The sequence below is a fragment of the Trichogramma pretiosum genome, unplaced genomic scaffold (genome assembly GCF_000599845.2).
Source record: "Trichogramma pretiosum strain Unisexual culture from Peru unplaced genomic scaffold, Tpre_2.0 scaffold71, whole genome shotgun sequence".
Lineage (NCBI taxonomy): Eukaryota > Metazoa > Arthropoda > Insecta > Hymenoptera > Trichogrammatidae > Trichogramma > Trichogramma pretiosum.
Window position 1 is genome coordinate 386,901 of NW_019640814.1, and position 23,087 is coordinate 409,987.

Here is a 23,087-nt window from a genome sequence, read left to right on the forward strand (position 1 = left end):
AAAGTGTCTCACATTGGTAGAAATCTACGAGCGAGAATCAATGTTGAAATTGCTGCGTTTAAAGCTCCGGGAAATTGCAAATTCGTAGTTACAGTTTCTCGAGCCTCGTCGCACCTTGCGTCTGCGCGCACTGTTTATGCCTAGCTTGTTGCTAAATGCTGCTGCTGCTGCTGCTACTGCTTAGCTGCAGTGCACAAAGGGAGGGGCTAGTTTTTCTGCAGAGGGGGTAAAGTTCAACTCTTGCCTGAGTTTTGCAAGGTTCTCGAGCTCGCCGTAGCCTCCCTGTATCTCAGCTAGGCTCCAACGGAAGTCCGTGTCAGCTGCTTGTTTCCGTCGCTCCGTACTCTCCTCGAGCGCCTGCAAGCCAATTCGCGCTCACTCTGCACCGGGTCTCGAAGGTAAGTCTCTTTTTTAACGTGCAATCGATTTTCATTGCCCCATCTTCCTCTCGAGCCATCATCGTTCCCCCCGAGTTCCGAGCACCTCAAATCGTATCAGTACACACATGCGAACGATCGCCTCGTCCGAGACTCGACAAAGTCACACACACCTGTTCTTTTGGCCTGTCCATCAAAGGTTTGGTCGTTCTACGATCGCACCAGCAGCAGCGAAGGGCAGTCCCAGATTAGAGAAGCATTTAGGCAGGCAGTACGAGCACGACACGCATCGTTCATCGAAGCGAGTGACTCAACCGTTGAGACTAGCTCAGAGCCTCTGTGTGTAGGAGAAATCATAAAGGGTCGTCAGGCGTCGTGAGACGAACACAGCTCGTGCAAAGGCAGCGAGAAACGAGGCGAGAAATTTGCTAGATCCTTGCAGTGATTTAGCCTATTACCAGCTGCCATTATCAGAATGTACAGCGGTGGTTACGCCAATCAGACTTCGTGAGTACCGACACAATTCTTGTTAGAACGTTTCCTCGTCTTTCTCATTTTGCGTGGTGCATGAGATTATCCTTTTTTTCATTTTCGCCCGCAAAAGCCAAAACGGGTCGGGCTTGTGCATGTGAGTCCGTGTGTATGTGCGGTCAAGCGTTGGAAAATCGATAATATGGCGGCTTTTATATACATGCACGTAGCTTGTATATATTCGCGTTATGTACACACTATGAAAGGCGCGCGCATGTGTGTGACTGTGTGTGCGAATGTGTTTATGTATTAGTGCGAGACTAGTCGGGTTTCCACCTCTCGTAGAGTTTGGCCCCCAACCTATAGTCTAGTTTTAGCCGATGCGTTTCTCTCTTTCTCTCTCTCTCCTCTCGACGTTGCATTTCAGAGCTTAAATAGTGGGGCCGATGTATACATGTATACAAGCTCGAATCGCTGCCAGCCGGGACAACTCTTTGAGCATCGGCGTAGCAGCAGCAGCACTGCACACAAAAAAAATCGCGCTCACACATACACGCACACACATTCAAGCTCTCCGCTTTCGCAGCCGCTGCTATTCCGCGATGATTAAACATATATTACAGCAGGCGGATCTGTGTGAGGGGACTCGGGGAGATGCCTTGTACATATAAGTGTATATTGCTGTATATACATAGCTGTCGCCGCGGGCCGCGCGTACAGCACTCGCAAATGTGTGAGTGTGTGTATATATATAAACAGCCTCGGCCATTTTGTTAACTTAGCAAAGACAGAACGAGAGAGAGAGAGAAAGAGAGAATATATTTCTGGGATATATGGCCAGACAGTAAGCAGGGAATTTCACTGCTGCTAGTAGAGTTATAAGCTGTGTGCTGTGCGCAAGCTATAACTCGAAAATCGAACGTGGCTATCATATCCTAAACTTCAATTTTTTATTACTACAAGAAAAAGAATACATTATGGCAATGGCAGCGGAAATTTTTACTGCAGATAATACTATGTACTGGAGGTTGGTTCTATTTTTCAAGCTTGCAAAACAACGGTGCAATATGACGGTCGTGCATTAATATAAGTTGTTCGCGAAAAACGTCCGCAATACGTGTTCGAATTTTAGCTAAAGTCTCGTCATCCCATCATATATACATACGTATATTATTCGGACAATGGACGTGTGCGTTCGTACGTGGCTATTGCATGGTTGCCAGCTTTTGTCTGCATTATTTTCACATGAAAATGGGCGACCCTGTTAGTCGCTCTTGCATGTATAACATCTGACACGATCGCGCCGATGAATATAATAATTAGAAATTACCTGGCACTGTATTGATAATAGAATGAATTGCAGATTCCTAATTATCTACTGAGCTTTTAAAAGCCGACCCAATTTTTAATGTGAATGCGCTTCTGTCAGTGCCGAATGGACTTACTAATATCTACATTATAATATTAATATAAAAATTATGATAAATCCAAACGATTTTAAGCATAATTTTAGCTTCGGAGTACATTTCCCTGCAAATGTATGTGGCTATTAGAAGGGTTGTGAAATTCCTATTTAATTTAATTTTTAATTCATTTATAATAAATTAAAATCCACTTAAAAGGGTTTTAATTAAAAAAAAACATTTGATTTCATAAATGAAAGTTTCAGACCCAGAGGAAACAGAGACTTTGGAAATCGTAAAGGAGGTGGAGGTATGTACTGGAACACCCAACATCAAACTCAACAACATCAGCAACATCAACAACAGCAGCAACAAATTGATTTTATCAATAAAAATAAGAAAAATCAAAAGAAAACTCCTGGTGATTTGTTGAAAAAACCAAATTGGGAAATCATGGCGTTGCCTATTTTTACCAAGGATTTATACGTGCCTCACCAAAATATCTTGTGCCGTACAATGGATCAAGTAAACCAGTTCAATGCTGGTAAAGAAATTACAGTTAAAGGCAACAACACCCCTTTCCCAATTCAGACATTTGAGGAAAGTAACTTTCCTGATTATGTCATGAATGAAATCAGGAAACAAGGATTTGCAGAGCCTACTGCTATTCAATCTCAAGGCTGGCCAATTGCTCTAAGTGGACGAGACATGGTTGGCATTGCTCAAACTGGATCTGGAAAGACTCTAGCTGTATGTACTTTTTTTGATATTTTAGATAATTGATTTCTACAATATGATAATTAAATTGTAATTTTTTTACAGTATATGCTTCCAGCTACTGTTCATATTAATAATCAGCCTCGTTTAAGCCGAGGAGATGGACCCATTGTTCTTGTCCTTGCACCAACTCGGGAGCTTGCTCAACAAATTCAAAGTGTTGCTCGGGATTTTGGTTCAGCGTCGTGCATTCGTAATACTTGCATTTTTGGTGGTTCTCCCAAAGGACCTCAAGCTCGTGATCTTGAGCGTGGTGTTGAAATCTGCATTGCTACTCCTGGTCGATTGATTGATTTCCTTGAACGAGGAACTACCAATCTGCGAAGATGTACTTACCTTGTACTCGATGAAGCTGATCGCATGTTGGATATGGGTTTTGAACCCCAAATTAGGAAAATCATTGAGCAGATTAGGCCAGACAGACAAGTTCTTATGTGGTCGGCTACCTGGCCAAAGGAAGTGCAAGCTTTAGCTGAAGATTTTCTTAATGATTACATTCAAATTAATATTGGCTCTTTAAGTCTCGCAGCAAATCATAACATCCGCCAAATCATAGATGTTTGCCAAGAACATGAGAAAGAAGGAAAATTAGCCACTCTTTTAAGAGATCTGCGATGTGATCAAGGCAACAAAACTATCATCTTTGTTGAAACTAAGAAAAAAGTTGATGACATCACCAAAGTGATTAAACGTCTCGGCTGGCACGCGATTGCTATTCACGGTGATAAATCTCAACCAGAGCGCGACTATGTTCTCAATGAATTCCGTAGTGGAAAAACTCAAATCCTCGTTGCTACTGATGTAGCTGCTCGTGGTCTTGATGTCGAGGATGTGAAGTATGTCGTTAATTTCGATTATCCCAATAGTAGCGAAGACTACGTTCACAGAATCGGACGTACTGGACGTTGTCAAAGTTCCGGTACAAGTTACGCTTTCTTCACGCCTGGAAATAGTCGGCAAGCCAAAGATCTTATGTCCGTTCTTGAAGAAGCTGGTCAGCCAATTAATCCTAAACTTGCAGAGATGGCAAATACCCAACGCGGCCAATTCAACAAAGGTCGTCAACGATGGAACGGTCCCAACAACCGTATGCCCGTACATCATAATAACAAAGATCAGATGAACGGTAGTCCACGCAACAATCGTCGCGGAAGCCCATCACAGCAGCAAAATGGCTGGCAAAATAATTTTAACCCCAACAAAATGGGTCAGCAACAGCATATGAACAATGGGCGTCCACCAATGATGCGTCAGCAAAATAACTACAACAACCGCAATCAAAATGGATATCAGTCACCTCAAGGCAATGGTTATCAACCTCAGCAACATCGTCAGAATAATGGAGGCTACCAAAATAGCTATCAATCCAACGCCAATGGGCTTCAGCAGAATGGTTATGGTCAACAAAATAATGGAATGCAACAGCAACGTTATCAAGGCTATGCTGGTAGTAACAACAGCTACCAACAAGGCAGTCGTTATGGCAATCGACCATCTACCAATTATGGTCAACCGAGGCAACAATCGAACTCAGCTACGATTCAACCTCAGCACACTCAAACCCAGCAACAGCAAGCTCAACAACAACAGCAGGGAATGTATTCCATCCCTCAAGCCTTCATGATGCCCTCAGCTGCTGCTGCAGCTGCAACTGACTCAACTCTTCAGAGTATTGTCAACAACAAGTTCTTCCAGACAAACAGACCACCAACTACGGCCAACCCTTGCGCCTATCAGTCAGCCATGAGTTATGGACAGTTCCAGGCTGTACCGCCGTATGGTTATCCATACCCACCAACTCCGGTACAACAGTGATTACTCTGCCCAAACTAATGGATTCTTTTAACAGCGATTTTTCTTCTACTTGCTTTATCGCACTCTCTATATCACTCTAGTAATACTACTTTGTTGTTGCAATGGGCACTAAAAAACTTGGGTAATTTGAAACCTCGAATTTTTAAGGTATAGTCCAAGAGGCAAAGCTTCATAAATTTATTCATTTTTGGTTTATATTATTACTACGTAAACTAGTTATAGTTATTACTATTATTGAATATTTCATTTTTTGTTTTGCGACGTCTAAAAGCACAGTTCATAAACAAATGCGCTGTGTTCTCTTTGTATCACCAAATTTATTATTGTTCTCGTGTTAAGAAACGATATATTAACGTTCTTAAATAATTCTTTCTTTACTATCGTACTTTTCTGGAATGATGCTAAAAATACACTAGTAAATGTATCCTCCGTCGCGTCCTTGACACGACCGTTGATCTTAATTATCCTACATTGGACGTATTTGTTTATTAACGAAAGAATTCAAAATTATGTCCAAAGAGATGCTGATAATATTTAGCATGAAATTTTTTTAGGATATAAGAATAATAAGTCGATAAATCATTGATTCACAATAAATTATAAAATATCGTGATAGTATTTTAAATCGGAACGAAAATATTCGGTTATTTTACTAAGCACATTCCAGTGAAGTCTGAAAGTAGAGATCTAGTTAGTGGTGGTACATCCATAATTATATGATAAATGTACCTCATATATCTGCATACACTATGGTATATTAATATCGATAAAACCAATATTCATTGTGACCAATTAAGTAAGTGCATAATCTCGTAAAACACTTGGTCATTTTCGTGGTAATCGATAGTGGAATAATCAATTTTTTGCGATTGGTACGAGACAGCAACAAAGCAAAGAAAATTCTTACAAAAAAACTATGTGTACTATCTGTATGCTTTTCTGAAATGCACGAAACATATAGAAGGGGAATGGGGGTTATAGAATTTCTAATGATTTATAATTTAATTATTATTTAACGATATTAATATATATCTGTTGAATGTATAATAAAGGGACAAAATAGGTAATGCTCTTTATATACACAAAGTATACAATTGTCGACAAAACGAGAGAGATTTACAATAATAGCGCACGATATAAATCCAATTATTTTATTCGACAAAAAAACGAAATAATCGTAACTAAAGAGAAAAAAATAAGTAATGTGACGCCAATCACTAAACTCAAGCAGTTGAGTACATATAAACGTTATACACGTATAAAAACATTAGGTTCTTGCTTGGTCGTACTACTGTAATACTGCAAAATGCCGAACGTATACATAAGAAACGCGTCGCTGTACTTTTTCTCACATACACGTTTAAAGTACGCGAACGAAGCAACTTTTTCTTCCGACGATAAGAAATATAAACAAGCAAAACGAGCGATGTAGGGTACGAAAACGCTTTACGAAGGTGAATGTTATGTTAGGGTATGCCACTTTAAAAAAAGTCAAATAAACGTATTCGAGCGGGATTCGATCTTTCTAAGCTTCATATGTATAAAAGTAAACAAAAGATAGGGCACGCTAAGTGTGCGACGAATGTTATTTTTTTTATTTATTATAATACTCCGCGAAACGAATAACAATGTAGTAATACAAAACGGCGAATAAATGCTACGCAGCGAAAAATGTCATTTAAATCTTAAGAGAAAGGAAAGCACGAGAAATGATTTTGATCTTCCATAAAACATCGTTCATTGATAAAGAGCAAACCATTATTATTAAGGCGCTGGACGAATATTAGTTGAAATGATAATAAAACTTGCATGCGCGATGATCGATTTTCGAGCCACGGCATGTGCTGTGTATTTTGCGTAACTGAGACTGTAATTACTACTTCGGCGAGTAGTTCAACCGTGGAAAAAGACTGGAAAATAAGCATTAATCGATCGCGTAGTCGAATATGGCTGTGCATTTACCGGAGCTCGGTGCGTTGACCGAGTCTTTGGTATTTTATTTTTCTATATATCGCAGAATAATCGATTGTTATTGTAGTTTCAAAGTTGAAAAACAAGAACGATGTTCGAGAGAAGATATAATAACTTAAAATAATGGACGAAGTGTTAACCATGATATTTCGTTTGTCTCAATTTTTTTTGTTGATGTTTTGTAATGTCAGTGAAAAGAAAACATTGAATAAATTAAAGATAAATAAAGTAGATTTTTCGCGAGATATATAATATACGCATCCACGAGGATCGAACGCTGTGATTCTCTTGATAAACAAATTTCTAGTCGCAGTAGCAGCGATCGCTGTACATATGTATTGAAAATAAGTATATAATTTTTGTAAATATTTAAACATTGATGCGAGCTATCAATGACTGTCAAATTTTCCTGCAGATCAATCACAATCTGAATTTATATTTATATATGTATACTTGACAACTGCAACAAAAAATTAAGTAACAGTGTGAAATTGTACTTAAGGATTTTTAAAGTCTTTTATCGCATAAAAAAATTTTCAAACTGATGAATCACACTGAATAAAGCGAAAATGGATATCACGTGAATGTCCAAGTATATATATATTTTTTGTACACTCGCTACTTTTGCGATGAGTAATAAAGCTGAAAATGTTGGAAAAGAAAATGCGTTCAGTAAAGTCGTATATAATATTCTCGTGTATAGAGCCGAAAAGTAAATATCGATATTATTACTACGTTTTTTGCGATGTGAAATTTTGCGAAAAATATTGGATTATTGTATAGAGAACCTTCGTAAGCGTACCCGTGTGTAGTATTCATTATATTAACTTCACGTCTTTAAGTTTAAAAAAATCGTTTGTTTTTGTTATCTGTGCCTAATCACTACATCGTACATGAATGAGACAAGGTAACGAAGTATAATCTCCAAGAGAATGCGCCGTATTGCATCTAATAGGTTTTCCTCTGTATCGTTTAACCGTTAAATAAGAATGATAATGTTTAATCTTCCGTTATTCGTTTATTTTTTTTTTTATTATATTTAATACAAATGAAAGAAAAATCGAAAAGAAAGTGTGAGAAACTATATGTAGACTAAAACTATATAATGCGTTGCGCGTGTCGCATATTTTTATTGCGAGCTAAATAATGATCATAACGAGTTCACGATTGATAACGATTATATTTATATATTTGAATAAATGCAAAGCGAAAAAATGAGATTTCGGGGCTATATCATGTGTATAGTGAGAAACGAAGAAAAGTTTGATAGTCTTCGTAATACTTCTTGAGCGAGCCTCCGGTTTGTTACTTTTTTTGTTGTTTTTATTTTGTACGTTCATCACTTGGTGAGGAATTCAGTATTTTTTTTAATGAAAAAACGCACAGAGCTTGTGAATCGTCAAAGCCATTATAAGTACGTCATGTTTATACTTTTTGGTAAAAGAAAAACTGGAGGCTACCGCGCACATTTGCTCGCATCCCGCAAATAATAGCCAATTAATTATTCTTCTTTCTCATGAAAGTTCCTATTATATGTTGATTTCGAATTATTGTCAGCTCGCGTATTTACCTGTTAAAAAATCAAGCGAATGATTTTTTTGCATTACGGAGAAAATGTGAAGCTGTTGATATAGTTGAAAAAAATTATATACGCCAGTGCTGGGATGCGCGCGTAGTTCTGTGATATGTATCGACGTATAACGTTATTAAAAAATAAGAACCCAAAGCGATGACTCCAGCACGGAGTCTGTCGCATTTCTATCGTGAATCGCGTTCGTAATAAGCTTATATAGGAAAACGATGTGTGTAAAATTACATTATTCGCGCGTCTCGTCGTTCTTTTCATCGTTTTATATAGTAATATATCAAATTGACAAATACATACTTGAAGTGAAATAAAAAGTAACACATATTTCGACGCTTAAAATATTTATTTATATTTGAAAAATGAATACTGAACAATAACTTTACCCACCCCATTCGATGAATAAAGAATCAGGTGCAATGGTGTCATTGTGGCAAGTTATGTGTTTATATTATATTGTAATGATTAAAGAATTGCGAGAAATTGGAAAATGAAAAAATCTCTCTCGCTCTCGAAGATTGATGTATCGTGTGCTAATATTAAGATAAACAATTATACAAGTATAGAAGAGAAATGTGTGAAGCATACAGCGCCGATGCTGTGCGCGCGAAACGCAACTAACTACCTAAGTTCCAAAGGTAATAAAAAAGATAAAAAAACATCAACAATGAGATATTTAAAAATTACAAAAGAGGCCAATCGAATTCGCTCTACACGATAATTAAAGTAATTGTAATGGAATAAAAAACTTGGATAATAGTATATGGGAATTAACGAGACAAATTTTAATGAATGATGAAGTAGCCAAAAAATTAATAAATAAATGAATGAATATTTGCGTTCGCTTGCGGAACGCGCTTACACACGTGAGAGCTGTGACGAACAGGTCACAGCGTTTTCATCGTATTATAAAATATAATTGTACCAAAAAAAAGGTATGAAACACGTTCCTCTCTCTTTAGTTTTTGTTCGAAACGGAGTCATAATTAATCTAATGATAATCTTTTTATTTTGCTCTCAACAACGTTAGTGTATTCCCATTACATACGCATCGTTGAAGGAACCGCGCTTGCGTGCGTGTAACTAGCTAAATATTCTTTTTACCTCTCGCCTAATACGCCTTGAAGCTTAAAGCGAGACGGTCATTGCCTTTTTAAAGAAAAAAAGTAATACCCGATGTGATAATTTAGTTAACTTTAATGCGGTATCGAGATAACTGCACGTGAAAGGCACATCAATTACTATTTGTTATTCAGTCACAACGACAAGATTCCATACACGTGTTCTTGTTTAAAATGGAAAAGAAAAAAAGTGCTTCAGTGGAAATGTTATTTATTTATCTTTTTCGACCGTACTCGATAATTTTTGGTATTTACGGTGAATATTGTAATTGGACAATCGGTGTCCTTGCATTCATATACAAGGTCAAAAGCCGTAAGCCCGTTAGTTTGAATATATTTTTCTCAAGTCCCTACGAATGTCTGTACATCGTAAACGTACAGTTTCAATGTACAAAGATTTAAAAAAATTGTAATAGATATATATTTGTTATCGGGATAACGCGAGGGGGAAACAAAAATCATGGAAGACTGAATCTCTATTTCACTAATTTATCGTTCATGCGTAAATGCATGAAAGTTCATGTTTGCTCATGCAACTGTGTATTAGTTTAATCAAAAAAGTAAAGAAATATCGTGAAAAATTGTGTTTTCATGGGATTAAAAAAAATAAATTCGCGATTATTGTTGGATAATCGAGACGATAAATTTAAAGCCGTCCACGACGGACATCATAATATTTGCATATGAAAAATAAAGAAACTGTGTTTCTTTCCTCAAAGTTCGATAGCGTAATGAGTTTGTATATTGCCTATAATATGTATATTTTTTATATTCTCGAGCCGAGCTCTTTAAATAAAAAAGAATTATTAATTAGTTCCAAAAAGAAAAGAGTAACTACGGATTTTAATTTATCTCGACGTGAGCGCGTTAAAGTTTAAAGTCGCAATGAAGTCATTACATAAAAAAACTAATAATTGCCTCGTTATTGAGGATAGTTAAGGTACACAGGGTTTACAAATGTATATCATAATATCCATGGAATACAAAATATGACCGTTCACCCTCGCTGCTGCATCGTTTTTTAAAGTCATCATTACACTTATTAGAGAATATAACATTTTATTTTTGTTTTATTTTTAATTTTAAGTGCATAAAATTTGTGATCCAAATCTCGTTCGTCGAAAATAAGTCTACATTTTGCTTTAAATAAAATCTACCAGAAACTGCGTAATCTCCGCTGTCATTGAAAAATCAGCGGAAATCTGAAAGTTGCCTGTCATTTTTTCGCGGAAAAGGTGAAAGACAACGTCACCAGATTCTAGTCAAAATTTATCTATGATAACAATATGGCAAATAGTCCCGTTACTTGAGTATCGTATCGATTATTTTCTTACTTACCTATAATAACTACCGCCCTTTATGCTCGTTTATGTTTATGTTAGACTTGAGTTATAACGACCCGTGAACGCGAAATTGACTTTTTTTCATTTGTTGAAAATTGAAAAAAACGTAGGACTCAACAAATCACGAGCGATTTTTCTCTAAAGTAAAAACAAAAAGAGAGAGAGGCTTTTATGATAATGATTTCTGAATTATGTTCTCTTTGCTCGAGCGATTGCTCAATCATTCAATCAAACTTGTTGTTGAAAAGGGGTTTTTGAAAACAAACGGAAACAGTGATATTAACGAATAATGTATTTTAAACGAATATTACTAAAGGAGAATTAATATTGAAAAAAATGACGATGAATGATGAATATAATATCGTGTAAATCGAGCAGACTTGATGGGCCCATAATGATATATGTTTGTATATTTGATAACTAGTTTAGTAAAAATAAGCGAAAAGACAAATTTTCACAGACGTGCGAACACGATGTGCACCTATAAAAAATAAATAACAGCAAGATGTACCGCCTATACCGAGTGGTGATTTTACAAATAGTTTTCCAGATGTAAACAAAAATAATACAAAGTGTTTGTTGCTACGAGCATATTAATAAATTTTTTGTCGTCTACGTGTCGTCAACATTAACGACTGATTGTATTAAAAACTAATTACGTATGAAAGAAAAATTAATGTAAAATGATGAGCTCGCAGGGACGAACCGATGCCACGAAAGATGGGGCAAAATTGGTAAAATCCTCACCGAATGAGAAGCTGTTAACGTTGTGTACAATGCAAAACGAATTTTCAATAGTTGCTCGTATGAACCGATGCATACGGCATCGTCGACAATTTCTTTATTTAATTTTTAATCTCTCCGTCGCACTGAGAAGAATGACAGTTTACATTATTTCGATGAGTAATACTATATTTTATAACGTATGACAAGGAAGAGAACCTCGCCAACGAAAGAGTTTTGATTTTATTGTTATATATGTTTTTTTTGTTTTCTCAAAATTATAAGGAGGAAATAAAATAATGGAGGAAATAGCGAAAAATTACAAAATTATTAGAATATATGAAAGAATAATGGGAGAAAATCTTGTATGATGATTTCCAGCATAGTGAATAGGAAGATAGTCGAATGAAGGGGGCAAAATTGAAACGTTTTGAATAATAATATTGAATCACAAGGAGAAATAACGATTAGCGATTGCTACAATTATTTATTAATATAAAGTTAAAAACAAAAGGAAAGAAAGACAAAACGTGTCAGATACTGATCGACATTCAAATAATCTTCTTCTGTAGGTTTCACTAAAGTGCATTTCTTGTATGTTATACAGTATTATGAATAGAAATAAAAAATAAATACATTGCAATTAAAAAAATACGACTCGATCATTTCATATCCCAAGTCCCAAAAAAAAAACACGTTCCACTTCCACGCATGAAAGTAGTTCGCAGATCTATCGACTTTGATGCACAAGTAAGTATCATCCTCATCATCATTATCATCATATGCCGTCGTAGAGCATTCGCAAAGAAATGTAACGCACGACACCGTGCAGAGGCGAGCATTATTCAGGTCGCGAGCGCAGAGAATGTACAAGTCCAAAAAATGCTTGCTACGAAGGTATCACCTACATTGCAAATATAAGCAGCGGGCATAAGTGTGTGGGTGAATTATGCTCCTCACATTGACACGGGCCTTTTAAATTTGCTCCCGAGAGGTGCATAGGCATAAAGGTGGGGACTGCGCAACTCCACCGCCCGACAACCAGATGTTGTGTGCACCGGATGTGACGTTCGTTTCCATGGGCAGCTCTGTACTCGACTAGTCAAATCCGCGTCCGTATGACGTCGCTCTCGCTGCGTCTCGGTCCGCGCACGAGAGTATCGACGAGAAGAGAAAGCCCCCTTAAAACTAGAATCACAACCCGAGGAACGAGACTGATATTTAAATGGCTTAGAAACACGGAAAATGCCGATGACACATCTAGATCGCGTTGTTGTTGCGAAGAAAACCGATAGCAAGAGGAAATGTTCACTATTACGTATGCGCTGATTCGTTTGTTTAAACATTCAAAGGCATCGTTGAAAATCGTATCTTCGGATTGCAGCGTAAAGTTTAAGCGGGTTTGAAGTCGCGCGCAGTCGACACTGCCCCAGCGAGTTCGAGCTAGCGCGCAGACGCCGCCACTCGTTCTCGAAGGAAACGCGCGCGCACGTCGTCCTGCTGCATCGATTTGACTCGCGTCGTAGCAAAGTAGGCGTTAACGAAGCTCTCGCCTCGTCACCTCTGGAAGGGGAAAGAGAGAACTGCGAGCTACGAGCGAGCGCTAGTCTCTGGCATTACCCAGGAATTTACATCTTTCCGTTCTCAGCCGCGGCACGGGTAAGTTCTCTCCTCTAGTGCTCTCTCTACACTATTGATTTGTGCCTGCAGCTGCTGCTGCCCGAACAAATCGATACATATATAACGCTCGAAAACGTTCCAGCAACGTTTTTGCTCGTTCATCCACATTTGTTAAAGACGATCGACATTTGTTTATTCAACAGAAATCGCCGCTGAAAAATTCATTAACAATCAGCTCGTCATCATAAAAGTAGCTGATTTCGGACGGAAACAGGGGTCTTTGTTAGCTGAACAAGAAAAATCAATTCAACAACCGAATAATCATGTAAGTAATATGACAACTCTTTTTAACTAACAACTAAACTAATATTAACAATCGCACAAGCGTAGTTTTACGAATAAGCGCGAATGAAGTGTGTGATAGCAATATTTCTAACGGTCGTACTCGTACGACCGCCATCTTGATTCTCGCTCGTTCGTCGTTCTCAATATAGCGTCGTACGGCCGAGTCAAGAAAACGGTTTCTCGTTCGTATTTCTCTATTCTTTAACTAATACAGTTAGTCACGTTGAAAACGTGCATTTTTTTACTCGATCAACAACACGTGGTGTTCGTATCTGATAATTTCAAGGGACTTGCCCATGAAGTTCGAGGCCTCTTATTTTGGCATGACTCCATTTTGTACATCGATGGAGCATGAATGCTTGTAAGAGGTATATTAAACGGTGAGCTTTTGCCTTCGGTGTCCACACGTTTTAATGTCTGGATCCTTCATTCTCAATGTTCACGACACAATTTAACAATAAATCAACCTTTGGCTCGGAAGTTACATAAGAATTCTGGGCTATCGGTTATAAGACGTAAAACGAAGTACGGTATTACCCAGCTTTCGTTTAGTCAGAATGTTGGGTTATATCTTACTTCGCCATGTGCATTCGTTCACATACTTGAACCGAGTATGTGTCGAACTTTCTAATCCGTAAAAATCTATATAATGAATCATGCTACATCAAAGCACGTGCTCATGAATTGGTTATGAATTTCTTACAGGACTTTCTCCAACAGCACTGGTGGAAGCGCGGCGGCGTACGGTGGAGGTAGCAGCCGAGCTGCTGGTAGCAGTGGTGGTGATGGCGCCGGTCGCGGAGGACGCGGTACTGGGGGTGGACCCCAACGCGTCTTCGGACGTCAAGGCACCCGCTATCAAGGTGGTGCCGGTGGTAGCCGAGGTGGACCGATGGGAAGCCGCCCAAGTGGCCCTGGAGGCCGCAGTGGTGGACCCGGAGGACGCAGCGGCGGTGGCATGCGCATGGGAAGCAACAACGCCAACAACGCTGGTAATAATCTTCGCAAGCCCAACTGGGACTACGAAGACCTGCGCCCATTCAAGAAAGATTTCTATGTACCTCACCCAAATGTTGCCAACCGTCATCCATCAGAGGTTCAAGAATATCGTGATCAGCACAAAATCACCCTGCGTGGCGAGAAAGTTCCCAACCCAATCCGCTACTTTGAGGAAGGAAACTTCCCTGATTATGTCCATGAAGGTATCCGCAGAATGGGTTACACTGAGCCTACCCCTATTCAAGCTCAAGGTTGGCCAATTGCCATGTCAGGCAAAAACATGGTAGGCATTGCTCAAACTGGATCTGGCAAGACCCTTGCTTACATTCTTCCAGCTATTGTCCATATCAATAGCCAAGCACCCCTTAGCCGTGGTGAAGGCCCTATTGCTCTTGTCCTTGCCCCAACTCGTGAGCTTGCTCAGCAAATCCAAACTGTAGCCAATGATTTTGGCTCTCTCTCCTATGTCCGTAATACTTGTCTTTATGGAGGTGCACCAAAAGGACCCCAGGCCCGTGATCTTGAACGCGGAGTTGAAATCTGTATTGCTACTCCTGGTCGTCTTATTGACTTCCTTGAGCGAGGCACTACCAATCTGAGAAGATGCACGTACCTCGTTCTTGATGAAGCTGATCGCATGTTGGATATGGGTTTCGAGCCCCAAATTAGAAAAATCATTGAGCAAATTAGGCCAGACAGACAAGTTCTTATGTGGTCCGCTACTTGGCCCAAGGAAGTAAGAATGCTTGCTGAAGAATATCTCGTTGAATACACTCAACTCAATATTGGATCATTATCGTTGGCTGCCAACCATAATATTCTTCAGATTATTGATGTCTGCCAGGAGCATGAAAAAGAAGCAAAGTGAGTTGAAATTTAATTTCTAAGAATATTATTTATTTTTTTTTCTAAAGGATGATCCATGTATATGATAGTTGTGATTATAAACCACATTACCTCTAAGAAGAACTGATAATATCTTAATATATTCTTGAATATTACATAATTTAGAATTGCATGATAAACATCTGACTTTCTTACAGACTGGGAACTTTGCTTCAAGAAATTGGAAAAGTAAATGATGAGGGTGGAAAGACCATTATCTTTGTTGAAACAAAGAAGAAGGTTGAAGATATCACAAGAAATATTCGCCGTTATGGATGGCCTGCTGTATGTATGCATGGTGACAAATCACAACAAGAACGTGACTATGTTTTAAGAGGTTGGTTGAATATTTAACATTGACTAAATATTACTTGCATTAACCTGAGAAAAATACCACAGAACATCACCTGTGTAAAACTTTACTTCAGTAATTTCAAATTGTTATATTAATATTTTTATTTTACAGAATTCAGAAACAGAAAAGGATCCATACTTGTAGCAACAGACGTTGCTGCCCGTGGATTAGGTATGTAATTGTTATTTATTACTCGGAACACACGAAGCGAATCGTGAGAAAGCGTTATTCAACCGCGGAGTCATTTAGAATAGGGTGTAGTAGAGATGGGTGGCGATGTAGCACAGACTGGTTATATGAAAGGATGCCTAGCCTTTGGATCTTGGAACATTGTTTTAAGCTGTCTATTATGGTAGGTTTTTGTCGTTTTGGAGCTGCGACGGTTCTGATTGTGACTGACTTAACGACTGAAACCAATCCAAGTAGCTGAGTAATTTCATTACTGTTTTCGTATTTGTGGTGATTTTCTCAATCTTGGCACAAGACTTTTTACATTTATATATATTTTTTTATTTTATTTTTTTGTTTTTCGAATTTTTTTTGCTCCAGTTAAAAATATAAATCTCACAAGTTGAAGTTGTTATACAATACTTGATAACGTTTCAACTTATAAACTACATTAAAGTCAATAACAATAGCATTGAACAGTAAATTATATTGTAGTAGTAATTGACAGTTTTGGATTAAGACTTGAAGTATATTCTTAATTGTTCTTTTAATAATACTAGAGATTGTGCAAATAAGTTTGAGAATTCTGAATACGGAGTAGTATTTATTACTAAGGAACAATTCCAACAAGGGCATCATACACCTTATGTTGATCAGTCTGGTTGTCTTTTGTTTCAGAGGCACATAAAGCACAGATTTTGATGAGTGTGCGGTGAACAGATAATTTATGAATTATGAGGATATTATTGAACCGACGTGAAAAATAAATGGCTCACTCAATTTCTGTGCACTTGAAAGGCTATATATTGAAATATATAGACAAAGTACACGCAGGCACCCTTCCATGGTGCCAATTGTGTACTAAATGTGCCTCTGCGTACAGCCTGCGTACCACAACTTAAAAATTATGCGCGTATAAATACAAAACGAGTAGGAGGTGGTGCTCAGGTTATTATCATCTTGGAACGTTGGCTGCTGGTTTTTGCTTAACACCTCACACTCCATAGCCAATGGTCTCAACGATCGCGAGACAACAATCATTTGATTTAGCTATTATCGCTACTCGTGGGGATGTATGGGAAAAGGATGTGCATAATTCTACCATTCATGGTTTGTATTTTTGTTTTATGCAGCTGCCTGTATTCAATTCTATAACTTTTTTTTACTAGTAATGAATTCTTTCTGCTAGATTATTATATAATTTATTCATTTTTTTACAATTTTTTGATTACCAATATAATTCTATTTTTTATTTTTTTCTTTTTTTGTATTGATATATTATTAACATTTGAGTTTTGAATAATAAGCTGCATATGAATTAAATCAATGTATAGAACATGAATGAAAATTGTACTAATGGTACATGGTGCACTGCGGTAGGACTCGAAATATATCGAACTATTATTAATTAAATTTTTACTTTTAGACGTTGATGATGTTAGATACGTCATAAACTTTGATTACCCCAACTCCTCTGAAGACTACATTCACCGAATAGGAAGAACAGGACGTTGTTCTAGTTCAGGCACCAGTTACGCCTTCTTTACACCACAAAATGGAAGACAAGCTAAAGATCTTATAAATGTTTTGAAAGAAGCAAATCAAATTGTCAATCCTAAATTGACAGAACTAGCAGCTAAAGGAGGTGGTTTTGGAGGACGCAGTAAGTATTTTATTTTTGAAATGATGATCCTTAGTTTTTTTTATTTAAAACTCATCAATCTATGTCAACTTTCAGATCGTTGGGGATATGGTGGAAACAGAGGCCGTGAGAACTTCTCTGGCTCACACAAACGTTTTGATAACAGAGGTGGATACAACAACTACAGTTGATTATCCACTAGTGTAAATGCTCAGTTCGACAAAACTGAGCAAAAGCCGAACGGATGGGGACACAAATTTAATAATTTTTAATCTTAATCTGTGATTTGAAGATGAATCCCCATCCATTATGCTTGTTATTATATAAGATAATTTTAAACTCAATTTATTAGATAAATTCAAATTATTGGAACGTAATTCGTTCTAGTACGCTTTTTAGTTGTTTTGTCAATTTTACGTTGTTGAACCAGGAAAATCATGAATCCATTTGAAATAGACGATGCCTGGCTATTATTTGCAACTACCATCGGATTATATAGACAAAGCGTAATGGATTATGTTGATTAATAGTTTCTTTTCTTTTGTAAAAATTTTGAGAATCATTCTCAATCGTGCAATGTTAATTGCAACGTCGATATTGGTCGTGTTTTATAAATTACGATGTTGAAAAGTTAAACCTTTCAAGTACAAATATTTGAAATGATTATGTATTTCGGTTGTAAGCGGCAAATTACGACGTATGAACCTTGATATCTATAAATAGCATTGCAGTATCATTCCAATATCTGGTAGATAGAGCTTAAATATTTGTTCTCTCAATTTTTACTCATATTCACTTCACATTCAACATTTAGTGAACTTTTCATATATCATCCTAGATGAATTGTATTACCGGTATATTATGTTAGTTTTCGTTTTTTATTAGTATTTGTCTACAATTAATGTGTGCATCGTCGAAAATATATACATTGCACATCTTATATACACATTTATGTTATACCTGTAAACATAACAGGGTAACCAAAAGAGAAAATAAATAAAAAAATAATCACCGTAATACAAATAGCATACTTTATTGACCTACAAAATATATTGTCAACATCCCTTATTATCTTATCCTCTTTTTTAGAGATCTTAAATTGACTGACAATCTCTGTCGCCTATGCATGTGAAAAACTTACGAATTTTGATTTTTGAGAAATTAAGAATTTGAAACTAAACTGATGCACATCATGCGCATGAAGCATCTGTGTAACATGAATGTTGTATTGTATAGAGAGATGTTTCAATAACTTGACTCGTCAATTCTAGGTTATCTGCGCGTACCCATACTGCGCAAAGATCGAGGGAAGTCTTGCTTGACACTCATAGCTATGTAGTGAAGCACCCTATCCGGTCATCTGCGTCTTTGCCAGCTGACTTTTAAGACGTTCCATCTTTAGTTAGCTGTCTACTGCTCAATTCGATTGTATTTAGTCTGAAAAATTACTTTTTAAATAATGGCGGACATAGAAAAACCAACTGGTCTGGACTGGGTCAAATTGCGCGAAGATATGGGCGAGGTTATTGACAGAGAAAGCGGTTTTGACAAATTTATCAGAAAATCAAAAGAAAATCCACTGGTCCCAATTGGTGAGTTTTTCCGTCACTAAAGCTCAAATGATGACAACGTGTTGTCGATTCACTCATGAACATTCGAGTAAACTTGTTTACACTGCCATAAGACATTGCATGTTATTAAGTAATAAGTGTAAAATTTCCAAGTTCCAAATATTTTTTACAAGTTTTGCACCTGGAAAAATTCATATATGTTTTCATTTTCATTAGTTTCAGTTATAAAAAATCATTTGGAGTATGGTTTTTGTAAAGCTATTTCGTTTATTCTGCTATTGTTATGGTTAAGCACGAGCGGCCATTTTTAAAGAGCTGAACCAATCGGCGTTCTGCTTTACCCTTCTTTCACAATTTAAACAGCTCAAAAGCTAAATGTTCAAATTTTTGCTATCTTGTTCAGAAAACTCTAGTTCATGATTTGTATTTTAACGATCAAGTTTTGTTTTTAAATATAAATATTAATAAATATATTTTTTCAAAATTTTCAATTATTGGTCGCAGTCGTTTCACAGATTTATAGGGAGTAAAAAATTACCTTTTTACGTTTTGCACGATTCGAATATTCGTCTGCATATAATCAGAAAGAAAAATTTATTTTATGGTTTTGACGAGAAATTTATACGACAATAACTGAAACAATTAATAACGAATAAAATACAGTTAATGTTGATTGTCTCAGGTACGCTCTTTACTGTGGGTGCTCTGACCTACGGCCTGGCCAGTTTTGTTAAAGGTGATTCGCAACGTCAACAAAAATTCATGAGACTTCGTGTGGCTGGACAGATGTTTACAGTTGTCGCCGCTGTGGGAGGTATCCTATATTCGATGCCACCTGGCAAAAGGTCCTGGAAAGATCTCATCGAAAAAGGCGACCCAAAAGCACAGCTTGCTGCTCAACAAAATGCCAAGTAATCACGAGATAAATTCGATGACTTTTGTACACTAGCGACGATCTTGAGCTCAATGTTGACGCGCCTATGATAGGCGTCTTATTATTTCTATAGCTAACATAGGGTGCGCAAATTTTATTATACCAAAGTTTTAACTGCACTTTTTTTCTGACGCAGCATCAAGCATTGTATACTCAATTTATTGATTTTGTAGATACAGTTTTGTATATGTAAATACCGATCGGTTCTCATAGAAAAATATGTATGTTCTTATAATAAAAAATTATTTTTACAAAGTGAAAGGTATTACTCCCTTTTATTTTAACCAATACTTACCATACATGAGATCGTGAGGAGAATAAATCAATATTAAATGATAGTTCTAATAACACAAGCTAGTTTCTAACTGGAAAGATTAACAGATCAAGATTCTCAACTATTTGAACAATTTTCTAGTATAATTTTACCAATAATTCGACTTTTTCTTCTAAAAATTGATCATTAAAATTTATGATACATGAAACATATTTATAGAAAAAAAAACACATTTCATAGAATCAAGATGTAGATTACTTATTCACAAAATAATTCTTTTTTGCCTTTGGAAACCAGTAAGATAATCATTTTCTGTCTGTAGGGTAACATCATAAATTCAAAAATATTGAAATTAGAAAACCAAATTAGAGCTTCCAAAATAAAAATTTATTGATATTTAAAGAAATCTTCATAGTTTATTTTATGAATTTCATCAGCTTTTTAATTTTGAATTTTACTTGTTGACTGTCAAGAAACTGTTTAAAGATTATTACAGTTGTTTATGAATGAAAAAGTATAATTAAAAATTGGTAAACTCTTAAGCATCGACGTCATAAGTTTCAGTACAAATTATTTTAATTATATGTATTTTTAAAATTAAACAAGCAATAAGGTTTCTATGTTTTTCATAATAAACATCTTAATCAAAGTTCATTTTTTTTGGTCCTTATCCTTTTCCTTTTCTTTTTCTTTATTCAACGCCCCCATAGCTTGACGCACCGCTTCGGATTGAGGATCTACACCAGGCAAATTTTCTAGTACAGATTGTAAAAATTCAGTATCTGCCATAACAGTTGCATAGTCTTCTTCTACTTCCATTGGCTCTTCTTTAGGTGTTGCTTCTTCGAATTCTTGAATGAAATATGCAATTAAAAATTCAAGTATGAAAAATTAATTGTCAAAAGAATTATTGTCATGCTTATAAATACTCACGTTGCTCTTGCATGGACATTTGCATCGCAAAAGCAATTTGCTCTTCTTCTGTCATATTAGAAAAGTCTGGAATACTAGCTGAGGTAGGAGCAACAGTTTCAACAGGAGCAGCAGTTTCCTCAGTTCCTTCCATAGACATTGCAAGAGCACGCTTGAGCATTGCTTCTTCAGTGGGAATTTCTCTGTTAGCTTCAGTTGTTTCTGTTCCAGATGCTGGAGCCTCAGGATTTTGAGCTTTTCTTGCTTCATCTTCTTGTCTTTGCCTTTGTTCTTCCATGGATACGCGTAGAGCCTTAAATTAAAGAAAATATATATAATTTAAAGGGTTTTAGGAAATTGTTTAAATTATTTTAAACTTAATTGAATTGATATATATGATACTTACTAAAGCAAGCTCTGGATCTTCATTGGGATCCACTCCAAATTCAAAAGCAGCACCACTCATACCAGCTCCACCCAATCCATCTTCTCCTTGAATGATTGGGGAAGAAATAAGAGCATCAGATAAATGAGGTCCAGGAGGTATTGTGACAAGATGACTGCTTGTTCCATCTTTTCCATTGAGTGCATTAATAAAGGCAGTTAAAACGTCATTGTTAATTGCTTCTTCTCCAAAGCTGATAATGTCAACATTGACTTTTTCTTTTTTTAGACGCTTAGCTAATTTAACAGCTTCTTTCTCATCTATTTGTATTGGACTACCAATAAAAGCAACAATTCTCATTTTATGATTTTTTCCTTGACGATGTTTTAAGGCTAACTGTAATCATATGGTAAAATGTTGTGTAATAACTACAAGTAAGGATTAAAGAGATAACTCAAATATTTGTCTTACATGTGCAATTCTTATTCCAGTAATAAGAGAAAGATTTCCATTGGGCTGTACTTGATGAAGTTTTGACAAAATACGCCCTACGTCACTAGTCAATGTGGCCAAGACTTCCACACTAAAATTTTTTGGTTACAATAAGAATCAGTTCAATATAAATGTTATGAAGAAATTAATAAATAATCTTACTTTGCAAGTGTAATCAGGCCAACATTATTTTCAGGATTTGCACGAGATTTTGAGTGGCACACTAAATTAATAGCATCTTGTTGAGCTTGAAGTCTAGTAGGCATAAAATCTCCATTTCTCATGTAGTCGCTGTTGTCGACACTGAACAAATAAAACAATTAATTAAAAGCTTTTCAATAATACAATCAAAACATAAGTGCTTCCAATTCTAAAAGTATCGTATTTTTGAATAATTTAAGCCAATACATAATAAGCAAGAACAAATCCAGAGGTTATAATTTCAGATCAGTTTTCTTAAGAATAATAAAAAACTTTAAGTTAGTAAATTGAAAGTATTGGCAATTCTTGAAATGAGTTAACACATTTGTATTGATTCCAACATTTCATATTATCAAACAAAGAGTTTTCATCTTCAACTTTGCTATGTCACTGTGTATGGAATCAAAATACAAGAGCTTCTTGTAACGTAACCGAGACACTGATTGAACATTTTTGCTAAATTTGCAGTTGGGACATGAAGTCTTTTATTTTTTACGCATTAATAACATTAACCGAATGACAGATTTGTACAAAAAACACATTATTTACCATATCATAGTACTTTCGAGCACCATTTTGGACGACTATAATAAGATTCACTGATCGACAGTACTGACTTGAACTTTAATGACGGTCTCTCATTTGGCGTTTCAGTTTAGCTCTGTTCCGCCGTCCGTGTTTCATCTTTCCGACCACAGTCCACAAGCAACACGACTAC

General features: G+C 36.5%; 4 protein-coding genes across 10 annotated transcripts; 3 read left to right on the forward strand and 1 right to left on the reverse strand.

The window, feature by feature from the left end:
• Positions 1 to 258: 258 nt before the first annotated feature.
• LOC106657703 (DEAD-box ATP-dependent RNA helicase 20-like) lies at positions 259 to 11,192 on the forward strand. Of its 6 annotated transcripts, none has more exons than XM_014379347.2 (4): positions 259 to 398; positions 577 to 884; positions 2,518 to 3,001; positions 3,074 to 11,192. In XM_014379347.2, the coding sequence occupies exons 2-4, from the start codon at positions 853 to 855 to the stop codon at positions 4,841 to 4,843; spliced, it is 2,286 nt and encodes a 761-aa protein (XP_014234833.1). In that variant the 5' UTR covers positions 259 to 398; positions 577 to 852; the 3' UTR covers positions 4,844 to 11,192. The 6 variants fall into 6 exon arrangements, with proteins under 6 accessions (XP_014234833.1, XP_014234832.1, XP_014234835.1 ...); XM_014379346.2 differs by having other exon boundaries at positions 260 to 398; positions 2,512 to 3,001; XM_014379349.2 differs by lacking the exon at positions 577 to 884 and having other exon boundaries at positions 260 to 398; positions 2,512 to 3,001.
• Positions 11,193 to 13,144: 1,952 nt separating this feature from the next.
• LOC106657690 (ATP-dependent RNA helicase p62-like) lies at positions 13,145 to 18,617 on the forward strand. 2 transcript variants are annotated; one of them, XM_014379321.2, is made up of 7 exons: positions 13,146 to 13,245; positions 13,410 to 13,531; positions 14,257 to 15,414; positions 15,594 to 15,772; positions 15,902 to 15,961; positions 17,385 to 17,621; positions 17,697 to 18,617. In XM_014379321.2, coding segments are annotated over exons 2-7 (1,731 nt in total). In that variant the 5' UTR covers positions 13,146 to 13,245; positions 13,410 to 13,529; the 3' UTR covers positions 17,792 to 18,617. The 2 variants fall into 2 exon arrangements, with proteins under 2 accessions (XP_014234808.1, XP_014234807.1); XM_014379322.2 differs by lacking the exons at positions 17,385 to 17,621; positions 17,697 to 18,617 and adding an exon at positions 16,637 to 16,964 and having other exon boundaries at positions 13,145 to 13,245.
• A 180-nt stretch (positions 18,618 to 18,797) lies between these two features.
• On the forward strand, positions 18,798 to 20,366 carry LOC106657693 (HIG1 domain family member 2A, mitochondrial). The gene is made up of 2 exons (XM_014379324.2): positions 18,798 to 19,192; positions 19,854 to 20,366. Exons 1-2 carry the CDS (start codon positions 19,060 to 19,062, stop codon positions 20,084 to 20,086), a joined length of 366 nt encoding a protein of 121 aa, XP_014234810.1. The 5' UTR covers positions 18,798 to 19,059; the 3' UTR covers positions 20,087 to 20,366.
• Positions 20,367 to 20,783: 417 nt separating this feature from the next.
• LOC106657691 (26S proteasome non-ATPase regulatory subunit 4) lies at positions 20,784 to 23,026 on the reverse strand. Its single transcript, XM_014379323.2, has 6 exons — positions 22,919 to 23,026; positions 22,331 to 22,471; positions 22,148 to 22,259; positions 21,698 to 22,072; positions 21,313 to 21,604; positions 20,784 to 21,230 (listed from the first exon to the last, which is right to left on the reverse strand). Exons 1-6 carry the CDS (start codon positions 22,942 to 22,944, stop codon positions 21,031 to 21,033), a joined length of 1,146 nt encoding a protein of 381 aa, XP_014234809.1. The 5' UTR covers positions 22,945 to 23,026; the 3' UTR covers positions 20,784 to 21,030.
• Positions 23,027 to 23,087: the final 61 nt, after the last annotated feature.

Coding starts and splice junctions, on each gene's coding strand:
- LOC106657703 (XM_014379344.2), top strand. CDS start 1,826: ATGGCAATGGCAGCGGAAATTTTTACTGCAGATAATACTATGTACTGG. Junction 1,876..2,511: donor GATAATACTATGTACTGGAG/GTTGGTTCTATT, acceptor CATAAATGAAAG/TTTCAGACCCAGAGGAAACA. Junction 3,002..3,073: donor GATCTGGAAAGACTCTAGCT/GTATGTACTTTT, acceptor ATTTTTTTACAG/TATATGCTTCCAGCTACTGT.
- LOC106657690 (XM_014379321.2), top strand. Junction 15,962..17,384: donor CGTTGCTGCCCGTGGATTAG/GTATGTAATTGT, acceptor TTTTACTTTTAG/ACGTTGATGATGTTAGATAC. Junction 17,622..17,696: donor AGGTGGTTTTGGAGGACGCA/GTAAGTATTTTA, acceptor GTCAACTTTCAG/ATCGTTGGGGATATGGTGGA.
- LOC106657693 (XM_014379324.2), top strand. CDS start 19,060: ATGGCGGACATAGAAAAACCAACTGGTCTGGACTGGGTCAAATTGCGC. Junction 19,193..19,853: donor AAATCCACTGGTCCCAATTG/GTGAGTTTTTCC, acceptor TGATTGTCTCAG/GTACGCTCTTTACTGTGGGT.
- LOC106657691 (XM_014379323.2), bottom strand. CDS start 22,944: ATGGTGCTCGAAAGTACTATGATATG. Junction 22,260..22,330: donor GGCCTGATTACACTTGCAAA/GTAAGATTATTT, acceptor AAAAAATTTTAG/TGTGGAAGTCTTGGCCACAT. Junction 21,605..21,697: donor AAGATCCAGAGCTTGCTTTA/GTAAGTATCATA, acceptor CTTTAATTTAAG/GCTCTACGCGTATCCATGGA.